The sequence below is a fragment of the Curcuma longa genome, chromosome 5 (genome assembly GCF_044706935.1).
Source record: "Curcuma longa cultivar G26 ecotype Majalengka, Jawa Barat chromosome 5, ITB_CL_G26_1.1, whole genome shotgun sequence".
Lineage (NCBI taxonomy): Eukaryota > Viridiplantae > Streptophyta > Magnoliopsida > Zingiberales > Zingiberaceae > Curcuma > Curcuma longa.
This window is the reverse complement of record NC_133865.1, coordinates 6,432,496-6,457,808: the sequence shown is the minus strand read 5'-3', so window position 1 is coordinate 6,457,808 and position 25,313 is coordinate 6,432,496. Positions and strand designations below refer to the sequence as shown.

Sequence of the window (25,313 nt, the reverse complement as noted above, 5' to 3'; positions counted from 1 at the left end):
AATTCCTCGTCTCATATACGATATCTTAAATTCTAAACCGAATGTTTGTTGCTTTCAATTAGATTGGGTTTGGTTGATATTTTTCCAAATGTATATATTTTGTTTTTTTTTAAAAAAATTCGAATAGGTCCATTCGTTTTAGATTTATTTTATTTTTCGGAAAGAGTTAGTTTCATAATGGTGTCAAAATATTTCCTGTAGTTTCATAATTATTATTTTAACTTCTACTCTTTATAAATGTCAGTAATTTACTCGGGTCTCTTGTAAATAATGTGAGTATTTGAGTGAACGACGAACTAGGTTTATAAAAGTGTGAAAGGTGTCAAATAAAATATAACGTTATAGGGGTATCTTAGTAAAACCAAGTATGATAGTAATATAAAGGCTTCTCTGATATCTAATCGAGCTAATAATTTGTGTTTCGGGTTATAATGCAATGATAAAAAGTGGGACGGACATCTTACGAAATCAGAATTTTAAATTTTATTTATGATATATTATATATGAGGAGTTTGAAAATTTTATAATGTTGGATTGTTTATCAAGATGGATATATATGTATTTTTTGATTTATTTTGATGATCAATAAAAATTATTTATAAAGTTGGACAAAGATTTAAAAAATTTATAATATTTTAATTTTTGCAGGATTGTACCGATCAAATGTAAAAATTGGATTTTCAAAAAAAAAATACATCTAATAATTAAAGGGTTACATGGCAGATGAAAGTTAAAATTTGCTCATTAATGTGGCTGTGGCGGATGTTAAGTAGTTTTACATGGCAGTGAAAGTTAAGAAGCAGATAGATGTGGCAAATTAAAGGGTTAATAGTTAATTGTAGGTGGATTGGCTTGATCTCGACTATCTTGGTCACCTTACCTCTATCTTGACTATTTCAACTTTGACCATTTCGGTTACTCGATCTCTATCTTGGCCCTCTCGATCTTGATAAGCTCGGTCACTCGATCAATCTCTCGGCCCTATTGACCTCAACAAGCTCAGTCACTCGGTCTATTTCTCGGTTTTACCAACTTCAACAAGCTCGCTCACTCGGTCTATTTTTCAATCATTCTGACTTTGACAAGCTCGGTCACTCAACCTATCTCTTGATCCTTCCGATCTCGATCATCTTGGTTACCCGACCTCTGTCTGGGTCATTCCGACCTTGACCATCTTGGCCACTCGGTCCTTGTCTCGGCCATTTCGATCCAATGGCAGTATACATGTGTCCGGGCTAAAATGGTTTAACCAAAAATCTACCTGGGCTATAATAGAAATTCTTATTATTTTTTTAATTTTTTCACTTGCATCCTCTTTTTCATCTTATGCAATTGTGAATGGGCCCCCGAGCTAAAGCCCGGGTAGAAGTATGTGTGGCTCCGCCCTTGTATCTATTTATATTTTCTTTTTAATATACATTTTTTAATAAGAGAACAATATAATATTTATCTTTAATAGGGCTAATGGTTAAGGGAACAATATAAATTGAAAAAAAAAATAATAGCAAGCTTCAAAACTTGTTGCGGCGGCTATAACTGAGAAAATGATTATAAAATAAAACTCAATTGCTAAATTGAAATAAGAATAGAAAGGAAATGAGATAATCTTGGACCTATAATGTTGAACAACTTTAAAAATAGATCCCAACTGAACAATCTCTGTTACCGTTATGAGATTGAGTGGCTCCTTGATGCGTCGAACGACAAATATAAGAAAACTTTTTTTTTATTTCCATCGAACCATGTAAATAGAGTTTTTATTAAATTTGGATTATATTAGCTTTAATTGTTAGGTTGGATTGGGCTGTTATACTAGACTGGATTGACTCCACTCTAATTACTGAATATATTAATTGTTGGGTATATTGGCTCTCATTGTGGAGCTGGGCTGAAGCCCAGTGCAGCCCAGCCTTGCCTACGCCCCTGTTTCGATCTCAATTCTGTCTCTCTCCCTCTCGGTCATTTCTATCCCAGAAGATATCAAAAGCTCTCAAGCATGTGAGACCTATCAAAGAATTAGTGTAGTTACAAGGTTGTCAGATTTGGTTCCCAGGATCTCCTTGTGTCTACGCCTACGATTAAAAGGTAAAAATAATCAGTACTACTGAGCCACAGGCGATTACGAGATTGTCAAATTTGATCCCCGAATACCACATGTCGAGACTACTTGACAATGATTGTCAGAGCTTGTCTCCTCGGTCATGATAGGAGTCTGCCCTCATGCCAACGTGGAGATTCCCTCTTGTGAGTATAGAATTTCTCTCACAGGTATGAAGATATCTCTCTGGATTCCCAGCTACTTCATACACTTCTCCTCCTTCTCCTCCTTCTTTTACTGACTTGAGCGTCGAAGTAGTCTAACAGAAATCCTCGACACCCTACTAATCCGTTCACTCAACTTTTCTTTAAGTCCCTTCGCCAACCAGAGTGGCAACATGTGAGGTGGCAGATTCTTGATTGGTGGTTTGACCGTTCACGGGATCCAACCGGAACACTCATATATTGTATAAATTTATTATTTTTTTAATATAGACTTTGAACAAAAGGTTGTCTTAGCGGCCATCTCATTCACAAAATCAAACCAAACTTATTCCAAGTAGAGGTAGAGCAAAATGCTTTGGTCAATAAGGCCAAATGAACAATAGGAAAGATCTGATACATTCAGCATTCTATCAATCTCAACAAAGTTCTTTTACAGATAAGGCCATCTTATTAAATCTCAACAAAGAAAAGATCTTTACAGCTAAAAATATACCTTCTATATGATTCTTACAAGATACATTGTCCTTCTCTTGCAGTAATGTGAAAGGAAAATACATAGAACATGGTTGAACTAAAATAACTAAACAGAGAATGAAATCCCATTGCTTATTTATATTACAGTGAACTTTGAGTGACTGCTTGGCTGACCTCTCCATGTTTAGAACCCGCAAGACGGACCGACCGACCAACCAACCAACTAACAGTGATATGCTATCAACTAGTTTGTGTTGAAAGTATGAACATTGCAAAATTCCAAGGCCCCCCTAGAGATGAATCAACGACAAAGCCAAAGCTGCCCAAAGAAGCACCACCATCGGAACAAATGAAGTAAATCTCGACCGAGGGCTACTATTCGGTAGCCATGGGTATGCATCTGGAGGAGGCATGACACAGTTGTCGCCGTTGAAGTATACGCGCCTTGGAAAGGCCCATCCTTTCGCGAAAGTGAAGCTTGGTTCCTTTCGGAATAGAAGCTCTGACTGTGCATTTCCATAGGGTCCAGCTTCCATGAGCAAGTCGTTGTAGTATTTGATACCCCAGAGCATGGCAGTATCATCTGTGTCGCAAAGCAACCACTCGACGAGTATGATTATAAAGATAAACCAACACAAAGCAGAAACTACTACCTCACAGGGATATTATAACAACATTAGGCATTCAGCAATTACCAAACTCAGGAACAAACAGAGATACTTTACAAAAGACATGAACATCAATCAGTTCAACAAAATAAGATTAGGGAGAAGTAGCTTGCTTACTTACTTATGTCTCCATATGGGGTTATGGACTTGTAATTGAAACTGAATAGCTGAGTGAGATTGTCAAAGTTTGGATGCTGTACGACTAGGTTCCACTGGGTGTAGTTCATGCGGTAATTGAAATTTGTTATCGCGATCTTTACACGCCAATACTCTTTGTAGTTGAGTTTTACATGCCAATGCACTCTTATCGGGCACATATGTGATGTGCACTGGACCAATGGTGCATACCCACTTTTGCTAGGATCATTCACTGCAGAAGCTAAGTAAGGTGAGTCCGCCCTGTGGCAATCAGCAAAAGAATGTCGTTACACAATCGACGAAAATGTAATAACTGACAGTAGAAGAGAATCATCTTTAAACTCACTCGACGCAACTACCAGGCTGGGTCAGGTTGTTTTGGCATCCACAGGAGCATGTCGGGCAGTTTACTATTGTATCGTTGTAAAAAGATGAAAGTGATACACAGCATGTAGGTGTCTTCTGCGCAAGAAACTGTGAGTATGTACAAGTAATGTTCCATGTCTCTGCAATCAAACAATGAAAGAGTATGTAAAGAATTGGAGAATTACTGTCTGAAATAAATTCTTAAGATCCAAAAGTCATCTTCTGATAGTTATCAAAGGAACCATGAAGGATATGATCAGAAACAAAAAGAATGACAACTTACTCAGGGCATGGGTTTTTCTCCTTCCATCCGATGTTAAAAATGTGCTCGGGGATACATCCTTTGCTGGTCCACATGTATATCCTGGGCCTGGAGCTCTCAGGGTGAAGTTTTTCGGCGCACGGACAGTCTTTTTAGATGTGCCGGCTAGACCAGCACTGAGCTGGAATGAACTTGCAGCATTGGCCGGATCCTGAACCCACGAACTAACAACTCCTCCCTTGCAGCAGTTAGCAATCTGCAAGTTGTATGGAGTACCGGGGAGCAGGTCGACAATCGTTGGGGTCTTCTTGCAACAATGCGGTATGTTTCCTTTAAATTTCGAGCAATCACCCTGCTCAGTTGCCTGTGCTCCTACCATAGACCAAATGACCTCCTTTTTTGCCCATGTCCATCCCAGATTCCAGCCAGGTGCTTGGATGTGACGATACTGCTGGTAATTGTACATTGTAACGACAGCCTGAAATACCAACACCAAGATCAAAGTTCAAAGTTCAAATCTTCAATACAAGTTGCTTACATCTAAAATTCATTTCAACAAGCTTTTGGTGTGTTGCTGAAGAAACTGCAGAACAGATCATAAGACTTTTGATAATGTTGAAAAGCACTTACAACATAGCCATCAGGTGTCCACTGCATAATATCCCATTTAATTGTTATGTTCCCATTGGGATCTAGGGAATCATAAGCTTCTGCAAAACAAAACAAAACCAAACCAAACCTTCAGCATGAATCTGCAGAGAGAGAAAGATATATGGAATGACAAACTATAAGACTATGTTTAACATGTGGTCACTGAAGATGTTCGATTAATTCATCATTCAAAATAAAGTTTTTCAACTCATCTAAATTAGGTTCCAGTGTAGTTCCTACCTTACTCCATGATCAAATAATGCTTGACTAATTTATTCTATGAACCAAATGATGCATTCTCTTTACACATATGGAAACAATCTGCACTAATTATGGAAGGGGGCAGCAGCGTTCATCAAGAGTTTTTGAACAAAAAAAGTTTGGAAATTGTAATATTTTCAGCATCACTACTTCTCCAATGAAGGAAGCCAGCCATGCAAGAGTTGAACCTTTGCGCCTTAAAAACCCACGTAACAATCAGTGAAAAAAGATGGTGCAGTCTACAGAGCCTGTAAGAACAGCGATCATTTTGCCAGTAATGAATCGTCGTTCTAATCTGTACTTAACAAACCACATAAAAGGGAAAGGCGAAAAAGTTCCCCCCTTTCCCGAATCGTCAACACAGAGATGCACCAATCGGCAGCTAAATTTGGCACCGGAGACCCAAAATCCGAGCAAATTGAACAGAAAGGGCACGAAGAGAACTGAGTCTGCAAGAAATGGAGGCAACTCGACGAGGGCTCACCTACGATAGAAGCCAGAGAGGAGAAAACCAAAAAGGCAACCAGGGAAAAGGCCAAAGGCCGCATCTTGGCTGTGCACCTCCTAGTGGCGGAAGAAGAGGGGGAGGCGGAAGGCAGTCCCTAAAGTCGCCGAGAGCGGACAAGCCCCTCGAGCTCTGCAACTCAACGCGGCAACAATGGCGATGTAGAGAGAGAGAGAGAGAGAGAGAGAGAGAGACCAAAGCCAAAGGCGGAAACTGAAAGCCTCCTTATTATCGTGGAGAAAAGCTCGCATAAACCTTTTGTCCACACACTCTCCACTTTTTAACTGAAAAAAAAAAGAAAAAAAAAAGAAAAAAAAAAGAAAAAAAGGCGAAGAAAGCAGAGTGAGTCAGACCTGGAAGGCTTCATGGGTGATGTGGCACCTCACGAGCAGGACCCCACCGTGGCAATTGCAGGGGTGACTCAGCAATACAAGGTTTGTGGGTTAACTTCCAAATTCACCCCGAGGTTCATTTTATTATCATTTTAGCCCAACATAATAAAAGAAAAAAAAATAGTTGTTTTTTAATAAATAGTTTATTCAGGTTGTAACTTGTAAAGCTCATTCAAGATTCTTCTTCTCGTTATCTTACAGCTGGAAAAAATAATAATAAGTCTAAAATATATTCACAAATTACAAAAGTCAAACACTTCGTGCTCTTCGATACATTCAAATCCACGCGGTCCGCACGTCGTTTTTTTTTAATTTTTTTAGAAATAAAAAAGTATGCAATATTTTTCTTCAGATATGTAAATATTATTAATTTTTAAATATCATAAATATTACGAAGATAGACTTTTATCTTGATTCGTTTATTAAATAAATTTAAAAACATTAAACATGAGCCTCTTTATTATTATTTTTTAAGACGGAGGGAAAATAAATTAAGTTTAAAGAAATATTGATTTTTTTTTTGGTATTTTCATCTTTTTGTTTGTTAGTATCTAGACAGGAGTGTTAACCAACAAAAGAGTAGAAGTGTTCATGGGTAACAGCACACGAACAGCTCGAATGCACACTACTTTTTATTTATTTATTTATTTTGGATAGCTTGCAGCACATCATCCAACAAAATAAAAAATATTTTTGCTTTCAATAAGAATTAAAAAGAAAACTAGTGGAATTAATTAATTGGATGGAATTTCAAATGCATGGAGGAGTAAAAAGGAAGATGCTGTGAAGGTCGTACATCAGCCTATGATGTGATGTCCCTTAACTTATTCTTCCATTAAATCTTATGGAAGATTATATTGCTAGAAATATTCTTGTCACCTCAAATTTTCCATTAAATTAATTGATTGACAATGCTCATAAGTTAGAGAATCACCTAAATTATATATTAATATTAGATTTATATGAAGACCAGAAATCGTTAAGAATATTGACATGAAAAACAACAACAAAAACAAAGTAAAAATTGGCATCAAAGGAATAAAGATTTTAAAACAACAAGTGATTGCCAGTGACGCTTAAACGAAAGATAAAAAAAACACAATCCATAGGGTAAAAATGAGTCATTACTCATTAGTCAAAGGGTAGAAAATAGCAGTGAACCATGGAACTTCAACCGAGACATTGTCCACAAGAAGTGATATAATAATAATGCATGATCAAGTCTTTACCAATAGATGCAGAGTTTAAGCAGACGCAACAACAAATTGCATTCCTCACTTGCTGCCGCCATCGCCAAACAGGAAACCAAGGGAAGAGCCTCCGCCTGGAGCAGCTTGCACCTTCGTTGAAGGGCGTTCCTGCATGGTGAGGAATTCACAATGAGCTCCAAAATGTAGATTGAACGACATTGACTGAGCCCGGAAACTTATTTATAATCGAGAAGCCAGTAGACTACAAATAACTAGCAAACTGATTACTAAACTGATTTAAAAAATAACTAGCAAACTGAAGTATTGTTTAAACAATGTATGGAAACATAAGAGGCATATTCCTCAACAATTAACTATGGACTTTAAGTTGTGCAACAATTGTGAACAGAGTTTCCTACTAGAGGGAAACTGAAGGGGAGAGTGGAAGGGGTAGGGAAAGGATATTGACCTTGTGCAAATGCACGATGTGCAATCTCGACATTTCAAAGTCAAGCTCATTTTATGAGATTTAAACTTCCATATCAGAGATGGTTGCTTAGCCTGCATATGCACTTACCTAGCTCGCCTAGGCATTTGAACAGCCTTGAGGTGCCTTATATTACATATGCAATGTGATGGCTTATCTAAAAGCCTAAGCAACTACATATTCTGCAAATGTGGTCGCCCTGACCACTTGCTGTTAGAACCATACTGTTCATAATTTGGATGTGTGATCTAAATATGGATCCAACCCATTAAAATTACTCAGCATGTCAATAAACCTAAACCCTCAGATTAAACCCAACCTATCCAAAACTAAACACAACCCATTATCAAAAATAAGGTAAATTTTTTATATGAATGGAGAGACTGGAAGAGTGAAAGATGGTGTAAAAGAAGATATCATCCTCCTGGAGACTTAAAAATGACACGAAGAGTGGAGCAGAGAGTGACTAATAAAAAGTCTTTCCAAGTGGAAGTCATTGCCCTCATCAATTACTAAACTTCTGCGCTCCTCTCTTCATCAACGTTGATCTTACAACAAATGCTCATTTCAAAATTTTAATTGTTGTAACAAATAAAATAGGTAATATTCAAAATATTGTTGATCACGTTAATATGCCAAAACTATATTTTACATATTTAGGATGTATAGCTTGAAATTAGGTAGGAACCTTTCTTAATTTATTTTATATTTTTAAAATTGTTTTTACACTTTACGATAATGATTCACAAAATGAACCAAAGTTGACAACACTGACTCAACCTCACCACAAAAGATGCCCCCATTGGGTCACCATCACTTTCTTCTCACCCTTTCCAGAAAACCTTGCATATCATAATACATTAATCTTGTATTTTAACAAGGAATTCTTTGGCATGTAAAATTAAGCCGAGGTACCACTGAATAGAAAACTAAAGAAGTGTTTGTAGTGAACATATTATTTAGTGTGATCTCAAAAGAGAACAGAATTTACTCGGATTGGGTTACGTTTGTTCACATGTAGACAATTCACAGAAGAACTTGTTTCACAACAGCTCTATTTTCCACTTTCGACAACTGAAGAAATATAAATCAAGAGTTACAGATTCTAAAAATGATATAGAAAATCAAGTAATAACTATAATAGGTTATACGGAAACAGTAAAGTCAACAAGGTAGATATAAATGAAGAATCTCATAAATCATAAATGAGAAAAGCACATATAGGTGCCAGTAGCCAGTTTTCCACAGTGATTCATCAATAATGAATTTACAACCTAAAAATTCTCCAAATATATTCCATGCAAAATGTAAGCTTCTTCTGATAACTATAGGGATCTAAGTGAGGAATGCTTACCGTGATAAAGTTTCCACAGTTCTGCCCATCAGCTCGCTGGTAATTGTTTGCTAGACTCCCTTGGATGCCAGCAGGGATCTGCTTGCTATCAACTTGTGTTGCAGGAGCTGGTTTCTGAAGAGGTTCAGCAGGCTCTCCAATAGATTTAAAAGCCGGTTTCTGAACAGGTTCAGCGGACTCTCCAGTAGATTTAAAAGCAGGCTTCTGAACAGGTTCAGCAGACTCTCCAGCAGATTTAGGTGCCTCACCACTACCAAATAGGTAGCCAAGAGAACTTTGACCCCCTCCGCAGCTAACTCCACGGCCCATCTTCACTTTTCGATCTGCAGATAATATTTTGTAATGGTAAAAGATAATTTCACTAACCCTAATCCAACACTCAGAAACGTACAAATCCGTGAAACCACACAAGAACTAAGACAATGCCAGTTATACTGTAACTTTCTGAGATCTATTTTATAAATTTTTTAAATTTCCAAATACTAGTTTTTTCGCGATGCAAACAGGCCAGGAAAAAAAAGCATGCTAGTCTTCAGCCTAATTCACACAATGTGGACAAAAAAAACACACAACAAAGACAAAGAAAAATCGATAAACATCGAAATCAAAACCCAGATCCAACACAAAATGCAGAGAGGAAAGAGATCTGAACCGCAAGAGAATAGATCTAGATTTAGGGTACCACACCTACCTCTTGCCTGATCCGATAAGAGATCTGAGGATCAAAAACGGAAACAAAAAGAGGAGAAGAATTTAAACACAAAACTAGAATTAGGTTTTCGCACCTCCCCACTTCTTCTCCGATCCGCGAGGCGATCGGGAACTCCCCAGAGGATGGAAAAAGGAGGAGAAATGAAAACGGAAAAGGAACACGAGAATCTCCCTTCTCCTAAATTTATAGAGGAAAGCAATATGCGTCATTAGTTGGGCACCTACTAACCCGGTTAAGTTTACCCACATTAACCGCGGACACTCCGCTGGGTCCCAATGCGGTGGCCAAGAATAACGGGTACGAATTGTTTTGGTAAGAAAAAAAATAGTGTTGGAAACAAAGCGGTTTCTATTTTGAGGATCGGTCATCGGAGGGAGACGCCGTTTCGCCCAACGGCTCTATTTCATTTTCTATTTTCGTGTGACGGAAAAATGTTCGATCCGATATAATAAAATACTCCCTTTGATAAATCCATTTACGTTGATCCATAAAAAAAAAATTAAAAGGAAATCAATTTGAACATAATCACTAATCTCAAGGAAACATTGAGATGAATTTAAGCAAAATGATTTGCTTTAATGTCTTCCTAAAACACTTTAAAAATAAATAAAAATATATCCTAAGACATAGCTGAGTTGATTATGATGAAACAGACTGAAAAGGACAAGGATTCAAATCTCGATAAAGCTAAGCAATAAACTTTCTCGATTTACTTCTTCACAAATGGTCGTAGGACTGATCATGTGAAGCCGCTGGAATAGCAGATTCCACCTTATGCAGAAGCAAAAAAATAAACAAAAACACAATAATTTTTTTAATTAACATCGTATATCCAACCATTTTTCATTTTTAATAAATAAAAAATTAAAGATGGTGACTCAATATAATAGTCAGCGTTCTCAAATCCGCTATCCATTTGAAAAAACATCCTCACAAATTCATTGTAAGTTTCGAACTTTAGATGTCTAATCTATTATTGACAGACCTAACTATCTCACCATTATTCTAGAAAAAAACATGAGTTATCCTTTGAATTATTTGATAGGCAAACTAAAGAAAAGACTATCTATCTTCAAAATTGATCAAGCAAAAGTTTAAATACCTAGATTATCAACAAATTAAAAAAATGACTTACTTTCAACTAAGAATGAAATGCATTCCAAACTAATCTGGTCTCCCAACACACTGAAGTGGGAAAAGCCAACACATTCAGTTTGATTGGCATACAGAGGAAGGAGACATCTCCCAAAATTTTACACTCAACAAATTATTTTGACATGAGGAAGAAACAAAACTCGAATAAAATGAAACATCTCGCAGACAAGAATGTGAAAGGAAAAAAAACAGTGGCACAGCAAAGATTATGCTGTGAGATGGGTTAGTAGTTCTTCAAAGTCGAAGACGAGCCAATCGGATTTTGCTGCAACTGTTTCTCGCAACTGAACACCGGCATAGCAGATGAATAAGTCGGCGCCACCAGGCCTTCGTGCCTTAAGGATAACACAAAAAAGAGAAGCTGAAACACAATTTTGAGGAGTGAAGAATAGAAAGAATGAACTACTAGGGTTCATGAAATGGACAAAGAATACACTAGTAATTTCTGTTCCTGGATTCATTAACAGAATAGATGCTTTATTTGGATTCTATTATTGGCCTGATTAACCTGCCCTGCTCGATCAGCCCCTATGCTTACTGAACTTCGTTCATTTGTAGTATATGTCATTTCCATAGTCGAATAAAGTAAGAATAGATATTTTGCAGAAAATGGAACAGACGAGTAATATATATGTTCCTGGAATGTGGAATAGAATAAGGAACATGTATTCCTTCTGGATTTAAAGATGGTCACACATAGGAATGCTTCTTTCATGAGAATTCAGTCTATTTCTCTTTCTTGCATGATGGATCATCCATTTTGAAGTGATAATAAATGAGAATCCAGAGGTGCTAAGTGAAATTATTTGTAAGAAATTGTGTTAGAGAAGTAGATACATATGGCGACCCAAGCTGAACTCACAGGAGATTTGTCTATTATACTCTCATGGTTAGGCTATGGTTCCAACCATTTGAACCCCAACCCCATTGGATACATGCCTATTCGTTTAGCTTCAATTTCTCTCAAGTTCTTTTTATTCATTGACAACATAAATACTCATATAATAAGAGAAAGCCTTTACACAAATCAAATCCTTTGTCATATATTCGAGAAGTATTATTGCTAAAATCAAAATCCTAGGTCATTTTATTCCCGGGCCATTTACTCAATGGTATTAGTATCTCAAGATCCTAAATACACTTGTATGCTTCCAACCAAAAAGAACTGTATTCGCCACTCAGCAAGAGGAATTTTAAAGATAATTATAATGTGATTGACTGAGATACCTCAAGATCTGTGGCACCATCTCCAATCATAACCAATGACCTGTAATCATGCACCTGCATATACAAAACAAGGATTCAGACATACTCGGTGTAAATATGTTTGATGAGATGAAGTAACCATTTTGACCTTTCGTATCTGTTGTACAGCTGTTGCTTTTCCGCCACTTCTCGAAGTAGGCTCTCCAGTATCAAATCCAGCAAACTCACCAGAATTTCCAAAGAGTAATTGATTTGCAAAGATGTTCTCAAGAGGTATTCCAAGCTGCAATGCTACAGGCTTCAAAAGAAAAAATTTGGCAGTTTTCAGAAAAATGGCAAGGCATATGAGAAACTATTAACTTTATGACTGTAATGCAGATATTATAGCACTGAAACAATAACACACACACAGCTTTACCTTCTTGACTGCAAATATAATTACTGAAAAGTGAAAAACCATATATTATGGCATGCCAAAATAATTAATTTTGTGTGTGGATAAAGGATAGATAGAATGAGTGATGGCTCACCCTTGAACAAGTAGCATTGAGTATTCATTATGGTCTAATCTCATAGTTTTAACCTATGCTGTGACTCTATTACGGTGCAAAGTCAACACTATAAGAAACTCAAAGAAAAAATACACAATAGCCACATCATGTGCAGGTGTAAACAACCTTCCATATAGAAAAGATTTGAAATAACAGCCACATTGGAGCAATTCTCTATCACTATCTAAAGGCTAAAAGTAGACAGCTGGAGTAATTTTCTATCATCAATTACAAACACATAATTGGAGCAATCCTCAAACACCAGTTTAAAGCAGATAGCAATTATAGATGCCTACTTTGGCCAATGAGTTTGCACAAGGAGAGAAGAAAATGGAGAATTAGAGACACAATTGAAGAACATGTAAAATAATATGAAAAGTTTTTGTGTTGAATCAGATAAAAAATAAGTTTACCCTTTAAACTGAAATTATATTTAATTGGTTAGATGTGGCTCCCAGGACTAAAATCAATGGGAAAAAGGTTAGTATCATGTCAAGCATAATGACAGGATTCTAGATTTTATACAAAAAATTGTTGCCAAGTATGACCATACCAACTTCAAGAAGCATGTTATACTACTAGTCTGTTACAATGTTCTTGAAGAGTACAAGTCAAGCAGCGTACATTGATCATTTGACGGAATCCTCCTGATATAAGATACACATCAATGCCTTTGTCCATCAGCTTCTTGATCAATTCAGCAATGCCAGGTGAAATTCTGCACATCAAATGAAATGACTGATACATGGCTAACAGATTGTTTCCATTAGCACAAAAATTAGTAGAAGATTCATAGATGATTGCAACTGTATATACATGCATCAATAAAGCTATGCAGTCATTTTCCCTAAGTGTCTAACCAAACAACTAATCAACAAAAAAAATAAATCCAAGTCAAATCGATCATAATTAACAGGTTGCATTCTGAAATAAGGCATCTTGGGCAAGATCAACAACTCAATTTATAAACATTGACTAGGAACAGCTGCATTGATGATTGAGTAAAGCATATGCATGCAGAAGTGTTAACTGAACTAGCAGACATTGTCTGAGCAAACAAAAAAGAGGCAACATGATTTCTCATCCTGTCACTTTAAACCTATATAATTTCTTGAAACAGTTCACCATCTGTTTCCTAGTCAAAGTTCGTCTTCATAATCTCACAAGTAGACTTTTAGTGAATAAAATATTTACAGAAAATTCTCAAAAGCAAGAGTTTAGGGAATATGAAAAGATAATCTAACAATTTCACTTTTGATGAAGTCAAATTGAAAACATAGGCTTGAATTGATTTTTAACATAGAGTGTTTTCAATCAAACTGGTTACTATTGCCAAGTTTTAACAATGTCAAAGTTACCTTGGTGGTCTCTTCTCCAGGAATTCTTGGACTTGCTTCAATGAAGGGTTGAATAAAGAAAGTCTAGCAGCAAGAGCTTCCTCAAATGGAACTGAGCCACTCATAGCCCTGAATCATCACAAATAAGAAGCGAAGAAAATAGCTTTATTTATTGTGAATTTGAACCTACTTTATGACAGAAGGGAAAGAAAAGGAAATGACTTTGTAGTCCACTCTGCAACAGCTTTGCCAGCACCACAGAAGTCAGCAAGTTCATCGATACCCTCATCCAAACAAACGGTGCTGTCCACATCAAAGCATACAGCACCAGCACTATGCCAGATTTTGAGCACTTCTGCATGGTGTCAGGACAATTTTATATATGTTAAAAGAGCATATTAAAATAGTCCACTCCTGAACGTCAAAGAGGTTCGGGGAACAACCTTCAGAAGGTATAGCATTAGCGAACTGTGTAGTAGAGATGGTCTTTTCCGATTGCAGAGATGCAGCCATAATGAAAAAAGACTTTAAGCCTCTCCTAGAAGTTAAAGGATGCTTAGGTGATAATTTTGGTACCCTCAAAGAGGTGACTTGAAGAAGAGGAGACGAACGGCATTTGTAGGTCAAACAAACTGAGTGGACGCGAGCACTAATTAACGCAGCCATCAAGCAAGCTGAGTCTAAAGATAAATAGCATATGTAAGGGCAAAAAGGAAAGTGAACACAGAGAAATAAATAGCAGTGTTAAACATCCTAACTTTACCAGAATACAAGATCTAACAATTGTCTCAAGATGAATAAGAAATCAACGTTAACTGAAAGGAAGTAATCCAAAACCGCTGGAAATTGTGATCTTTAACTCTCAGAGTGCATGAAAATGCCGAAAAGAAGAACAAAACGAAGCGAATCAACTAGAAGAACAAGATAAGACAGAGACTGAGAAAACAATTTAACAAAAATGATTGAAGCAGTAAACAAAAGGCACCAGAAAAGAAAATTCTTTTAATTCGATAGTTAGCCGACCAACTTCACGAGATAGACAAGCTTTACCTACTTATTTGTCAATCCTACAGATGGATTCGCAGGAAACCTAGACCGAACACGCATCGAATAGCTTCACTAAAAGCAGAAGTTAAGGACGAAAGCATTTGTTTCAAAATCTAACCTTTTATCTTACGAAAACCAAAATCAGAAACCGAATGATTTAGACCGGATGATCTCGTCGTTCATTCAAGCAGCAGCAGCAGCAGGCAGCGACAACGACTCCGATGGAAAAAAGACAATCAGAACCAGTCGGATCGAATGGATCTTTACCCGAGGGAGAGAGCGGTAGAGCAAAACCAGAGGAGGAATCGCCGGGGGAGGATATCGCCGTGGAGATCGACGGAGGAGACGAAAGAGAAGCCGAGGCAACGCGACGAAATAATTTCGATACCTTCTTCTCCCAAAAGGGAGCTAGTAAAGTTAAATAATATGACAGGCATTAAAAATAGTAAAGCAACGGATCCACCATAGAACCAATACCATCAATTCTATTTATTAATTGCTAAAAGCATTTTATAAAAACTCAAAAAAAACCCTTTGATATTAAAAATTATCAAGTTACTTATTTTACATTTTAATTTGTTAAAAAACAGCAACTAATCTAATTTTTTTCTTAGAGATAAAGCAAAAAATAATATAAACTAAACACTTATTATTTTACAAATCATTAATTATGTCATATGAAAGTTTTATTTAATGAATTATCATATGAAAACTAAATTGGACAGATTAAAAAATATATTATAAAGAAAAGAATACTATTTATCTGTCAAATTTAATTGACCATCTGACTTATCCCAAACATAAATTAGAAGAATAAACCAGCTAGCTGACGTATTTATAAAAATTTTCAGACCGCCATATACGCTTCCCGATTTATCCTGGTGGTCGGTGGAAAATTTTCGTAGGACCGGACCGGTCACCCCCAAAGATTGAGTCCATGAGACTGACTGGGATTTAACATTTTTTTAGAAGAATAAACCATCAATCATCTAACGACATCAACAAAGGACTTCGTTATCATCCAGCAAATCACAACTTTATTAGAAAATTTAATATGCTCGCAAATGGAAGACTCAGACATGAATACCAGACTAAGTTGGAACAGAATCAAATCAACGGAAACAAGGGACCTAGCGATCACTGATCCTAGAGTTTTCACCTGCAGGTGAAAATAGATTATAACTAAGAAGTTTACATGCTGCTCCAGCGGCTTCCGTTTCTCGCAGCCAATAAACAGACCCAGCAGCCCGGTGAATCCAACCGAAGTGCAGGTTACATATTCGGCGATTCAGGTATTGTGGATGCAGATGCAAATCATCAACCTGAAAGAAGGATAGAAAATAGTTTAAACAAGTTGTTTCTATTAACTACTCGAGTAACAAATATGAGTCAAGATTGAGCAAAGATACCTCCTACAAATAGTTGGTGCTGTATTGCAGATTATAGAGCATCTCTCTGCGATTCTCTGCCCCAAGTCTGTACTTAAATGTTTGGGCGAGAGATTGTACCTTTTCATCACTATCGAAATCTAATTCCCGAGAGCAGCGTCTTCGTAGCTTCTTTAGCGATTCCTTTGAAGGAGTAAAACCTGCCTCGATCTGGAAGTACAGAATTTCAATTTTTTTAACAGGTTGAAATGGGAATGAACATTGATCAGTGGGTTCACTAAGGGGCCATACCATCTCATCGATGACTGAGAGAGCAGCTTTTGGATCCCGATTGACTAGGTGAGCATCGGCAAGCAATGAGTATGTCATTGCATTTGGTTTCACGTGCAAGCTCACCAAATGCTTAAAGACTTCGCAAGCTTCATCAGTCTGCCATCAATTATGCTTGAATTTATCACAGAGAGAAGTGTAACATGATCATCATAGTGTTATGAAAGTAAATACTGATAAATGAGCCACAGACTATGCCAGTGAAACCTTTTTGAGCTTTCCAAAAGCAGACAGTAAAGCATTATAAGAATGTATGTTGGGAGTCAATCCAATCTTGTCACTGATGGCTCCAAAAGTTTCATATGCTCGATCAAGATCCCATATGTTGGCACAACCCAGTATCACACAGTTCAGAGCAGCAACAGACTTGAAAGGGGGATCTGCTTGACTCAAATTCTCCAGCTGAATATACACCTGTAATAAATAATTCACATGAATAAGAATATTGGAAATTCACAATAGTAATTTACACCCACAGATGATACAGAGACAAGTTGGGAGAGGTTAAAATATCCAAAATGATCTAACATTAATAGCCTGTAGATGCCCATTGACACATTAGAAAAGAAAATTATCAAGAGAATAGAAAGAATATGATATTGCATTATTGGTTGTGTTGTTGCTCCCTAAAAAATGAATATTCTACTGGTTTATAACTTGCCTTCAATGAGGGTTACCATAAAACTTGAGATAATTGCCACCTGATTCAACTTACAAAAAACTTATATGTCAAGATTCAGTTCCCTAAATTCCCAAATGTACACTTGGCACAAAAGGAAAAACACCAGAGCCACCACTGAATGCATATATATAATTAAGAAGTAAATGCCACTAATAAGCACTTCTGCTTCCATACCGAATCCAATGTAGAGAAGCCATTCTTGCAGCAAGCAACCACCAATGGGTATAAAGATGAAAAAGGAGAAAATAGCTCCTGATCAGTGTCTTCAGAATTTCCATACACAGTTTCAAATTCATTGAGAGTAGAAAAAGCACGTTGCAGCTGTCCTAATGATGCGTGTGCATATATCTTTGCAATATATGCTTCAGGACTCGGGGCCTTCTTTTTACGCAATGAATGTCGCAGAATTAACCAAGCAGCATCTAAAAGTGTAGAGTCAAATTTTCTTCCTGCGGTGGCTAATGCTGAGATGGCTAAACCTTCCTCTGCAGAAAGAAGAACTGCTGGACTAGTATTCTCACCACGAGCAATCCATCGGGCCAGAAACCCCAAGGCGTAATATGCCAATTTGCTATGATCTGCTTGCAAAGCTACATCTGCAATATGGTTACACAAATGCCAGCTAGGGCATAAGGCTTTGGTTTGGTCTGCTGTCTGAAAGAACACCAATCAGAAAAACCAAATCAAAACAAACCACATAAAGCTAAAATTACAAGAAAACAAAGTTAATATAACAACGGTATCGAGATAGCAATAAACAGAAACCCATTGCAGGTAATGGAGACATATGCCACAGTGTATTATACATTAGAAATAGCTTTTGACTGCACAAAGATTGACTGAGTACCTTGCATTTCTCAATAATGGATGCTAGGGTGTCCAGCTTCCCAGCTCTAACACAACTCCGTACACAATCCATAAAGACATCTAATGTTATCGTATAACCAGACTTTATAGATAAATCCATATACTTCAATGCAGAATCTATCTGATTTGTTAGAATCAAAAGGCCAATTACCAAATTGTATGATTCATCATCTGGCATAGTGCCTGTCTGTAGCATCCTGAAGCCAATCAATAAAAAATCATAGTTTTATTTATAAAGAAGCACAGAGAGGCATTAATTACTTTCCATTCTGAGGAAAAAAGGAATTCTGTACAATCTTATAAGCCACATTATTACTAATTTTAACTATGCAGCTCAGAACTCATGCTATGCATAGCAGTTTGCCAATATTATCTTCAACCATAACATCAATCCTCATCTATGTATACACATCAGTTTTCATGTGAGCCAAGATATGGTGTCATACAATTCAGAAGTATGTATATAAGAAGTCATATGATATAAATATAGGAAATTAAACTAATAGAAGAGAAGAGTAGTATTTCAGAAATGATGCCAAAAGCAATTCACAATCAATCAGGAAATGACAAGAAAGATCACTATGATTGTAGTAAAATAAAGTGTACTTTTTAATATTTTTTCTGTTATCCGATTGACTGGTGCATATGGTTCAAGTTTCCCCCAAAATTCCACAGTTAATATAAGTACACATGATATATGCATGTAGCATTTCATTGAGGGATTCAACTCAAAAACTAGTTATTTTTTAGTGTGTAGACAATTCTTTCCATCTAGCGTGGCAAAATTATTCACATTAAAGAAATAGCAACTCATCTTGTAATTTCATCTCATCAAACACTAGTTGGTTCATCAAAGGCAACATTGTAGCTCAGGTTCCACAACATCTAGGCAAGAAAATGTGAATAGCACTTATACTATTCCAAGCATAATCCCCACATGTCAAGGTTTAATAAATCAAGAACACAACAATAAAGATCCTTGTAATATTAGTAAAACAAAGAAGCTAGTGAACCTAAATGTAAACCTAACAACATCATCAAATTCTGATCCTTATATTCCCATTATACAGGACAAAAAGAGTGGTACATATAAAGAAACGGTGTAAAGAAATAATTGTTTGTCTAAGATCATGAACGATCTGCTCAATCCATTGTGAGATTGAGAATCCAAGTGTTTGATATGGACTTCAGGAAGGAAGGTTAGAAAGGAGACTGTGGAAGATTTCATTAAGACTGTGAATTCCACAACTAATATGCAGTATATTCCAGATTCACAGCAAACAATTTGTAACTTATGGCTATTTGATGCAGAAATGCAAGAACCGAGGGGAAGAGGGAAAAGGAAAGAAAAGAGGACTTTGAGTCATACCTACATTCTGATATAGAAGAGCTCTAGGAGTTTGTCTGATTGTGCAAGGATCCAAGACAGATACCTATTTCCTATAGGTATGCTTCAACCGTGACATGCATTCACATTTATGTAGATGATATCTTGATAACATCCAAAGACACCCAAAGGGGTCAATGCATTCATTTGAGATCTTGGTCATACATACTACTTCCATGGCATCAGACTACTTTCACATTCTGCTGAGTGTCTTTGACTCTCTTATCTCAAACAAAATATATTGTCAGGCTACTTCAATTCACAAAAATGAATGAAACACGAAATATATAGTATTTGACTCTCCTCCATTTCAATGTGTGTTAGATCATGGTGTTCATAAAACGGCATCAAACCAACCATGGGCTAATCCTTGCTCAGAGACTTGTCATTATCATGAGAAAAGATGAGTAACATGGAACGATAAAGAACACATGTTTAACTCATCTACAACTAGAGACGGTGAGTTGATGATTAGAGATGTCAATTTTCTTTCAAGTGATTGGAGGACTAATGCAAGCACACCCATGGAGTTCTCCCTCCTTCCTTGTTATAGGTGTCCTCTCCATCTTCTAAGAAGATATTGTTTCTCTTCTCTAACAAATCAAGGATATTTAGCATTTTTCACCTCTATTCCAATTAGGCTAGTTAGCATTGCCTGTGGTGTTCGGTCCTTGATGTTCATAACAATTAGTATTGAAAGAGTTAAAAGCTTCCTTGAAAACCTACTAACATTAGTTACCACAGTTCATAAAGCATCATGAACTGCCGATAAAAATGGTTGGTGATGCAACGAAGCTCAATGCAAATTGTTTCAAAAGACAAAAAGAATGCCATATCCTTACCGGTCCACCAACTTCTGTGCAGCCTCATTCTCCCGCGCTTGAAACATAGCCTTGAGAACCAAGTTATACGACGCAGCGTTTGGTGCAATTTGGTAATCCTGCATTTGAGCAACCAAATCCAAGAGCTCACCCGCCGACGCCCCCATCATCAGATTAGCCCTGAGATAGTGATTGAAGAGATGGACGTCGGGCTTATTGGGCTTCCCGCTGGCATCCAGTAAGCGGATCCAGAACTCAAACCGCTGCTTGATATCGGACCAGCTCTGCGATGTCATACAGTCAGCGAAATCATCCATCAACTTGGAGAGGTCGACAGTCTCGGAGTAATCCATCATCCGAGCGTAGTCAGCGGACCCCAGTGGGACGAGTGCCTGACCTCCGAGGGGTCCGATTCCGACGCTGGTGTTTGGGCTGCGCCAATTCTCCTGGTAGAAGGGACTCCCGGTGGAGGGGTTGGGGGGCAGGGGGGCGGTGGTGTCGGGAGTCGGCGCCTCCTGCGGCTGGGGCACCTGGAAGAGGGAGGGGAAGGTGGAGATGACGCGGACGACGGGGGCGGTGGCCTGGGGCAGGGACTTGGCGAGGAGCCCACGGGAGCGGTGGAGGATCGCCGCCGCCATTGGCTTGGGGACAGAGGGTTCGGCAAGGGTTAGGGTTTTTGAGCCGCTTGGTAGTTACTTCACTGAGATCGAGAAGTTGAGTTAGTTAACTCGGACCAGACAATAACTATGTCCGGTTTAATGCACATATATACATGTATTTAAGGGGAAATACTCTAAAAATACATTTTTAATTATGTTTTACCCCAAAAATGGTTCTGTTTTATTAATTAACTGTTTCGACCTTTTATATTTTAAAAAACCTTTAACCCCTAACCCCTTCGACTCTTATACAAAATTAAATTATTATTAAAATTAAAATTTAATTTAATATAAAAAATTCATTAAAATGGTTTCAAAAATAATTAAAATTTAATTATGACTATAATATTATAATACAATTAAAGTCTCACATTAAAAATACATAAAAAATTTTGAAAATATAAGATAAAGATTTTTATATTAATATGTGATCTTTTGAATAAAGTCTAAAAATAAAATCATAAGAACATAAATTCTTCTTTTACAAAAAGGTGAAATCCACCACCTTAGCAGCCCCACACGATCAATCCCACAACCATTTGTGAAAAGGTAAATTGGGAAACTGTAGTTGGTCACTAAGAACATAAATTCAAAGTAGGCAATATCATACCTCATATTTCAAATTTAATAATGGTATCTCAATGGAATACCACTATTAAAAGGGGTGAGAAGGAGTCCCAACGGAAATATATAGAAAAGATTTTGGAGTTCTAAAATGTCATACCTCATACTATTTTAAAAATATATATGAATTTCATCGGATTAAACAGGCCCAATAGAATCCTGGAGTTATAAAATGGAAATATCTATATTGATATAAGACCTTTTGGATAAAATCCAAAAATAAAATCACGAAGACTTGAGCCCAAAGTAGACAATACAAATGAGATAACAAACACAATCATAGAAAGATGGTTTCTCTAATTAGTGAACAAGTTCAGCACATAATAGAAAGACAACAACTTGCGTGAAGGTGAGCATCCAGCTGCATCAAAAGTGTGGTGGCTTCATCCATTAGGCCAGTAATATCATGCTTGAAACATTCATTATCAGACTCCAGTAATAGATTGAAAGGAATTTCAATCTAATTAACTAATTTCCATTTGCTTACACAAAAGAACATGCAGGAAATTTGTCACACTTGATCAAGATTAATAAATTGCCCGTGGTATGGAGCATGTGTAGTGTAGTTCTCACTTCCTCTTTGCTCCTTCCTGTTGTTTTTGTGAATACCCCTTTTGGTTCTTTGGAGAACTAGCGGTTCTGCTCCTTTAATGGTGATCGTTTGCCCGGCTCTTGTAACTCATTTTTCTTTACAAGAGCAATATGAATATTGTCTTCCATTAAGCCAGAGTTGAGCAGATACATCCTATCAGATTCTTTGACAGTATTCTCGTATGTAGCTTTCAGCATGATGCTCTCCCAGTTCCTTGTCAATCTTTCGTCAGCATGAGAGATCATGACTAACATGTCACTGACCTCTGAGATTTCTTGGATCAACTCATTCTTTTCTAAGGAGAGCTTTCCATTTGCATCATGAAAGATCTCTATATTGTTCTTGAGTTTTCCTAATTGATCCACCAAGTTTCCTTTCTCAATCTCTGACTGCTGCAGCTCGTTCAGTAATTTCGCACACTGCTTCTCATATTCCACACCTTGCGTTGATAGATTTTCTCTTAATTGTTTTATGCAATTTCTTAACTCCAAGGACACTAGTTCTTCAGCATTCAAGTTCGACTGCAGAGTAGTGATTTCCTCTTCCTGTTCAGCAAACAATAGGGTCTTCAAGTGACACTCTTGCTCTTTCAGTACAAAAGATCTGGTGATTAACTCCAGATCATCTGAAAGCTTTTGGATCTGAACTTGCTTCTCCTCAAGTTGACAACTGGTAGCATCAAGAAAACAGCAGAAATCTTCCTCAAGTAAAAGAAAATGGTGCTGAAGACTATCAATAAACTTCTCGCAATCTTTCACAACACACATAAACTTGGCTCTTTCTTGCTCCAGATCCATCAAATCCGTCATCTTTTTCACTATGAACTTCTCTTCTATCATACTGAGTGCCTTTTGAGTTTCTCCAAGTCTCATGTTCATGCCCTTTGCAAGTTCAAAAAGATTCTCTTTTTCAGATAATTTCTCAACTTGTTGTGTAAACAGAATCAACATTTCAAACTCTTTCCTCAGATTATCTTCTTTGAGTGAACATACATTTTGCTGAAGCTCTTCTATTATCTGGTCTTTCTCTATTTTCAATTTCAGAACATCTTCTCTCACTTGCTTGAGTTCCTTTTCCGCTATCATCTTGTCAGCAACTGCGACATCCAATCTGTTTCTAATCACCATGAAGTCACCTCTATAAGTATTCAGTGCAGCTTCATAATCAAACTTGTCTTCCTCCATCCTATTGATAGCCAGATTTTTTTGCTGCAGTTCAAACTTCATCTTAGTCAGCTCAGTTGTTTTTTCATTAACAGCACAATTTGCTCTACCCAGCTCATCTAAGGCTCTTTTAAGGTCATCTCGGATAGAAGATTCTGTGTTAGAAGCCTGTTCTTTTATGCTATCAATATTATTATATGACTCTTCAAGCATCTCTTTGCATGTATCAAGCTCTTTCTCCAGGATACTATATTTCTTCACAACATTCTCTAGGTGATCGTCCCTTATCTGAAATGATTCAATTCTATCATGTTCTGCCAGAGTCGCAACCTGCGCTTCAGCCTGGACCTGGATAAGATCAGCATTCTTTCTCTCTAATTGGTAGGTCAGACCCTCATTTGTTTCTCTAGCATTTACACTATGCTGTGCCATCTCAAGTTTCAGGTGTTCAATAGCCGAGCAAGACTCATAAAATTTTGATTCAACTATAGTAAGCACTGTCGATATCTCTTCGTTATCTAATTTCTGTAGCATTAAGGAAGTCTGACAGGTTTCTAGTTCAGAAACCAGGTTCAACAGCTCCTTATCTTTGAAAATTAACTGATTAAAGCAATCATCCAAATCTTTTTCTAGCTTTAGCATCTGGGTTCTCCATTCAGTTTCCCTGTCTTTCAGCTTCTCAGAGCAACCCTTGTGGGTATGCTCCAAAGCTTTAAATTTTTTCTTGAGAAGCTTCAGTGCAGTAGTATCAATTTCATTTATTTGAGAATCTTGGTATTCTCTAACAGATGCCTGCAGCTCCTGATTTTCATGTTCTAGTTGAGTTCTCCTGAATTCCATCTCCTTAATGACTGCAGTCTTACTTGTCAAAGATATCCTCAAGGAAGCAATCTCTTCATCTTGTTTTGCTGTCAAAGACTCTATTGTAGATCTAGCTTCTTCATAGTCAAACAACATGTTGTCGTATCGTGCTTTTGATTCAGAAATCTGAATTTCAAGGAACTTCCTTCGGCTCTCCTCGTGGGCCAATGCTTGGTTGCACATCTTCAATTTCGAATGCAGTTCATCAATAACTACTGCTTGAGAATCCAGGTTTGTTTGCAAAGTTTGGATCCCATTTACTAAAGTTGATCTTTCTGACTCCCACCCTTTCTTTGAGACCCTAAACTCTGTTTGAAGCTTCTCGTGTGCTTCTTCAAGATGACTAAATTGTTCAGTCTTCCACTTAAGCTTGTTTTCAACATCAAATTTATCCTCCTCTAATTTAGCCAGCATTTCTTCTACTCTCCTTACTTCTTTAGGAGCTTGAGTCCTGAGCTTTGCATCATCACACTTCTTTTGAGATGTTGCAAGACCCTTGAGCCCATCAATCTCTGATCTATAGGAGCATATCGTCCTCTCTTGTTCTTCCAGTTTTGTGTTTGCTTCATCCAAAGCCAGAGCAAGCTCACTGTTCCTTGCTTCCAAATCCATCAACTTCATCTTAATAGTGGTCTTCAGATTCTCGTTTACAAGATTTGAATGCTTAAGTGCAGCCTCTTTCTCCGTGAATCGTGACTGAAGATCTTCGTACAATTCTTTTGACAAGGATAGCTCCTCAATCTTTTCATCAATCTCCTTAGATTGCTTCTCAATCTGCAGCTTTGCTTCTTGAAGTCGAGCAAATTGCACTTCATGAGCTTGCCTCAAACTCCCATACAGTTCAAGCTTTTCCTGGTAATCTTCTTTGAGAGTCTTCATTTCAGACCTCAAATCATCCAACTCTCTACACACTTCTTCCAT

At 37.2% G+C, this 25,313-nt stretch overlaps 5 protein-coding genes across 8 annotated transcripts; all 5 read right to left on the bottom strand.

Moving 5' to 3' along the window:
* Positions 1–2,706: 2,706 nt before the first annotated feature.
* On the bottom strand, positions 2,707–5,771 carry LOC141828888 (COBRA-like protein 1). The gene is made up of 6 exons (XM_074716275.1): positions 5,567–5,771; positions 4,801–4,880; positions 4,192–4,648; positions 3,889–4,048; positions 3,526–3,803; positions 2,707–3,319 (listed from the first exon to the last, which is right to left on the bottom strand). Exons 1-6 carry the CDS (start codon positions 5,628–5,630, stop codon positions 3,027–3,029), a joined length of 1,332 nt encoding a protein of 443 aa, XP_074572376.1. The 5' UTR covers positions 5,631–5,771; the 3' UTR covers positions 2,707–3,026.
* Positions 5,772–7,085: 1,314 nt separating this feature from the next.
* On the bottom strand, positions 7,086–9,872 carry LOC141828891 (protein SPIRAL1-like 3). The gene is made up of 3 exons (XM_074716280.1): positions 9,796–9,872; positions 9,011–9,333; positions 7,086–7,337 (listed from the first exon to the last, which is right to left on the bottom strand). The coding sequence occupies exons 2-3, from the start codon at positions 9,317–9,319 to the stop codon at positions 7,254–7,256; spliced, it is 393 nt and encodes a 130-aa protein (XP_074572381.1). The 5' UTR covers positions 9,320–9,333; positions 9,796–9,872; the 3' UTR covers positions 7,086–7,253.
* A 1,036-nt stretch (positions 9,873–10,908) lies between these two features.
* On the bottom strand, positions 10,909–15,396 carry LOC141828889 (phosphoserine phosphatase, chloroplastic-like). 4 transcript variants are annotated; one of them, XM_074716279.1, is made up of 9 exons: positions 15,137–15,396; positions 14,548–14,651; positions 14,415–14,457; positions 14,194–14,326; positions 13,993–14,100; positions 13,259–13,352; positions 12,232–12,381; positions 12,105–12,158; positions 10,909–11,212 (listed from the first exon to the last, which is right to left on the bottom strand). In XM_074716279.1, exons 2-9 carry the CDS (start codon positions 14,635–14,637, stop codon positions 11,084–11,086), a joined length of 801 nt encoding a protein of 266 aa, XP_074572380.1. In that variant the 5' UTR covers positions 14,638–14,651; positions 15,137–15,396; the 3' UTR covers positions 10,909–11,083. The 4 variants fall into 4 exon arrangements, with proteins under 4 accessions (XP_074572380.1, XP_074572377.1, XP_074572378.1 ...); XM_074716276.1 differs by having other exon boundaries at positions 14,415–14,651; XM_074716277.1 differs by having other exon boundaries at positions 14,415–14,651; positions 15,286–15,396.
* A 636-nt stretch (positions 15,397–16,032) lies between these two features.
* On the bottom strand, positions 16,033–21,166 carry LOC141829313 (pentatricopeptide repeat-containing protein At1g26460, mitochondrial). Its single transcript, XM_074716758.1, has 7 exons — positions 20,515–21,166; positions 18,266–18,482; positions 17,593–18,072; positions 16,944–17,150; positions 16,698–16,835; positions 16,428–16,616; positions 16,033–16,340 (listed from the first exon to the last, which is right to left on the bottom strand). Exons 1-6 carry the CDS (start codon positions 21,129–21,131, stop codon positions 16,431–16,433), a joined length of 1,845 nt encoding a protein of 614 aa, XP_074572859.1. The 5' UTR covers positions 21,132–21,166; the 3' UTR covers positions 16,033–16,340; positions 16,428–16,430.
* An 803-nt stretch (positions 21,167–21,969) lies between these two features.
* Positions 21,970–25,313, bottom strand: LOC141830198 (uncharacterized protein At4g38062). Its single transcript, XM_074717682.1, has one exon. The coding sequence runs from the start codon at positions 25,311–25,313 to the stop codon at positions 22,407–22,409; it is 2,907 nt and encodes a 968-aa protein (XP_074573783.1). The 3' UTR covers positions 21,970–22,406.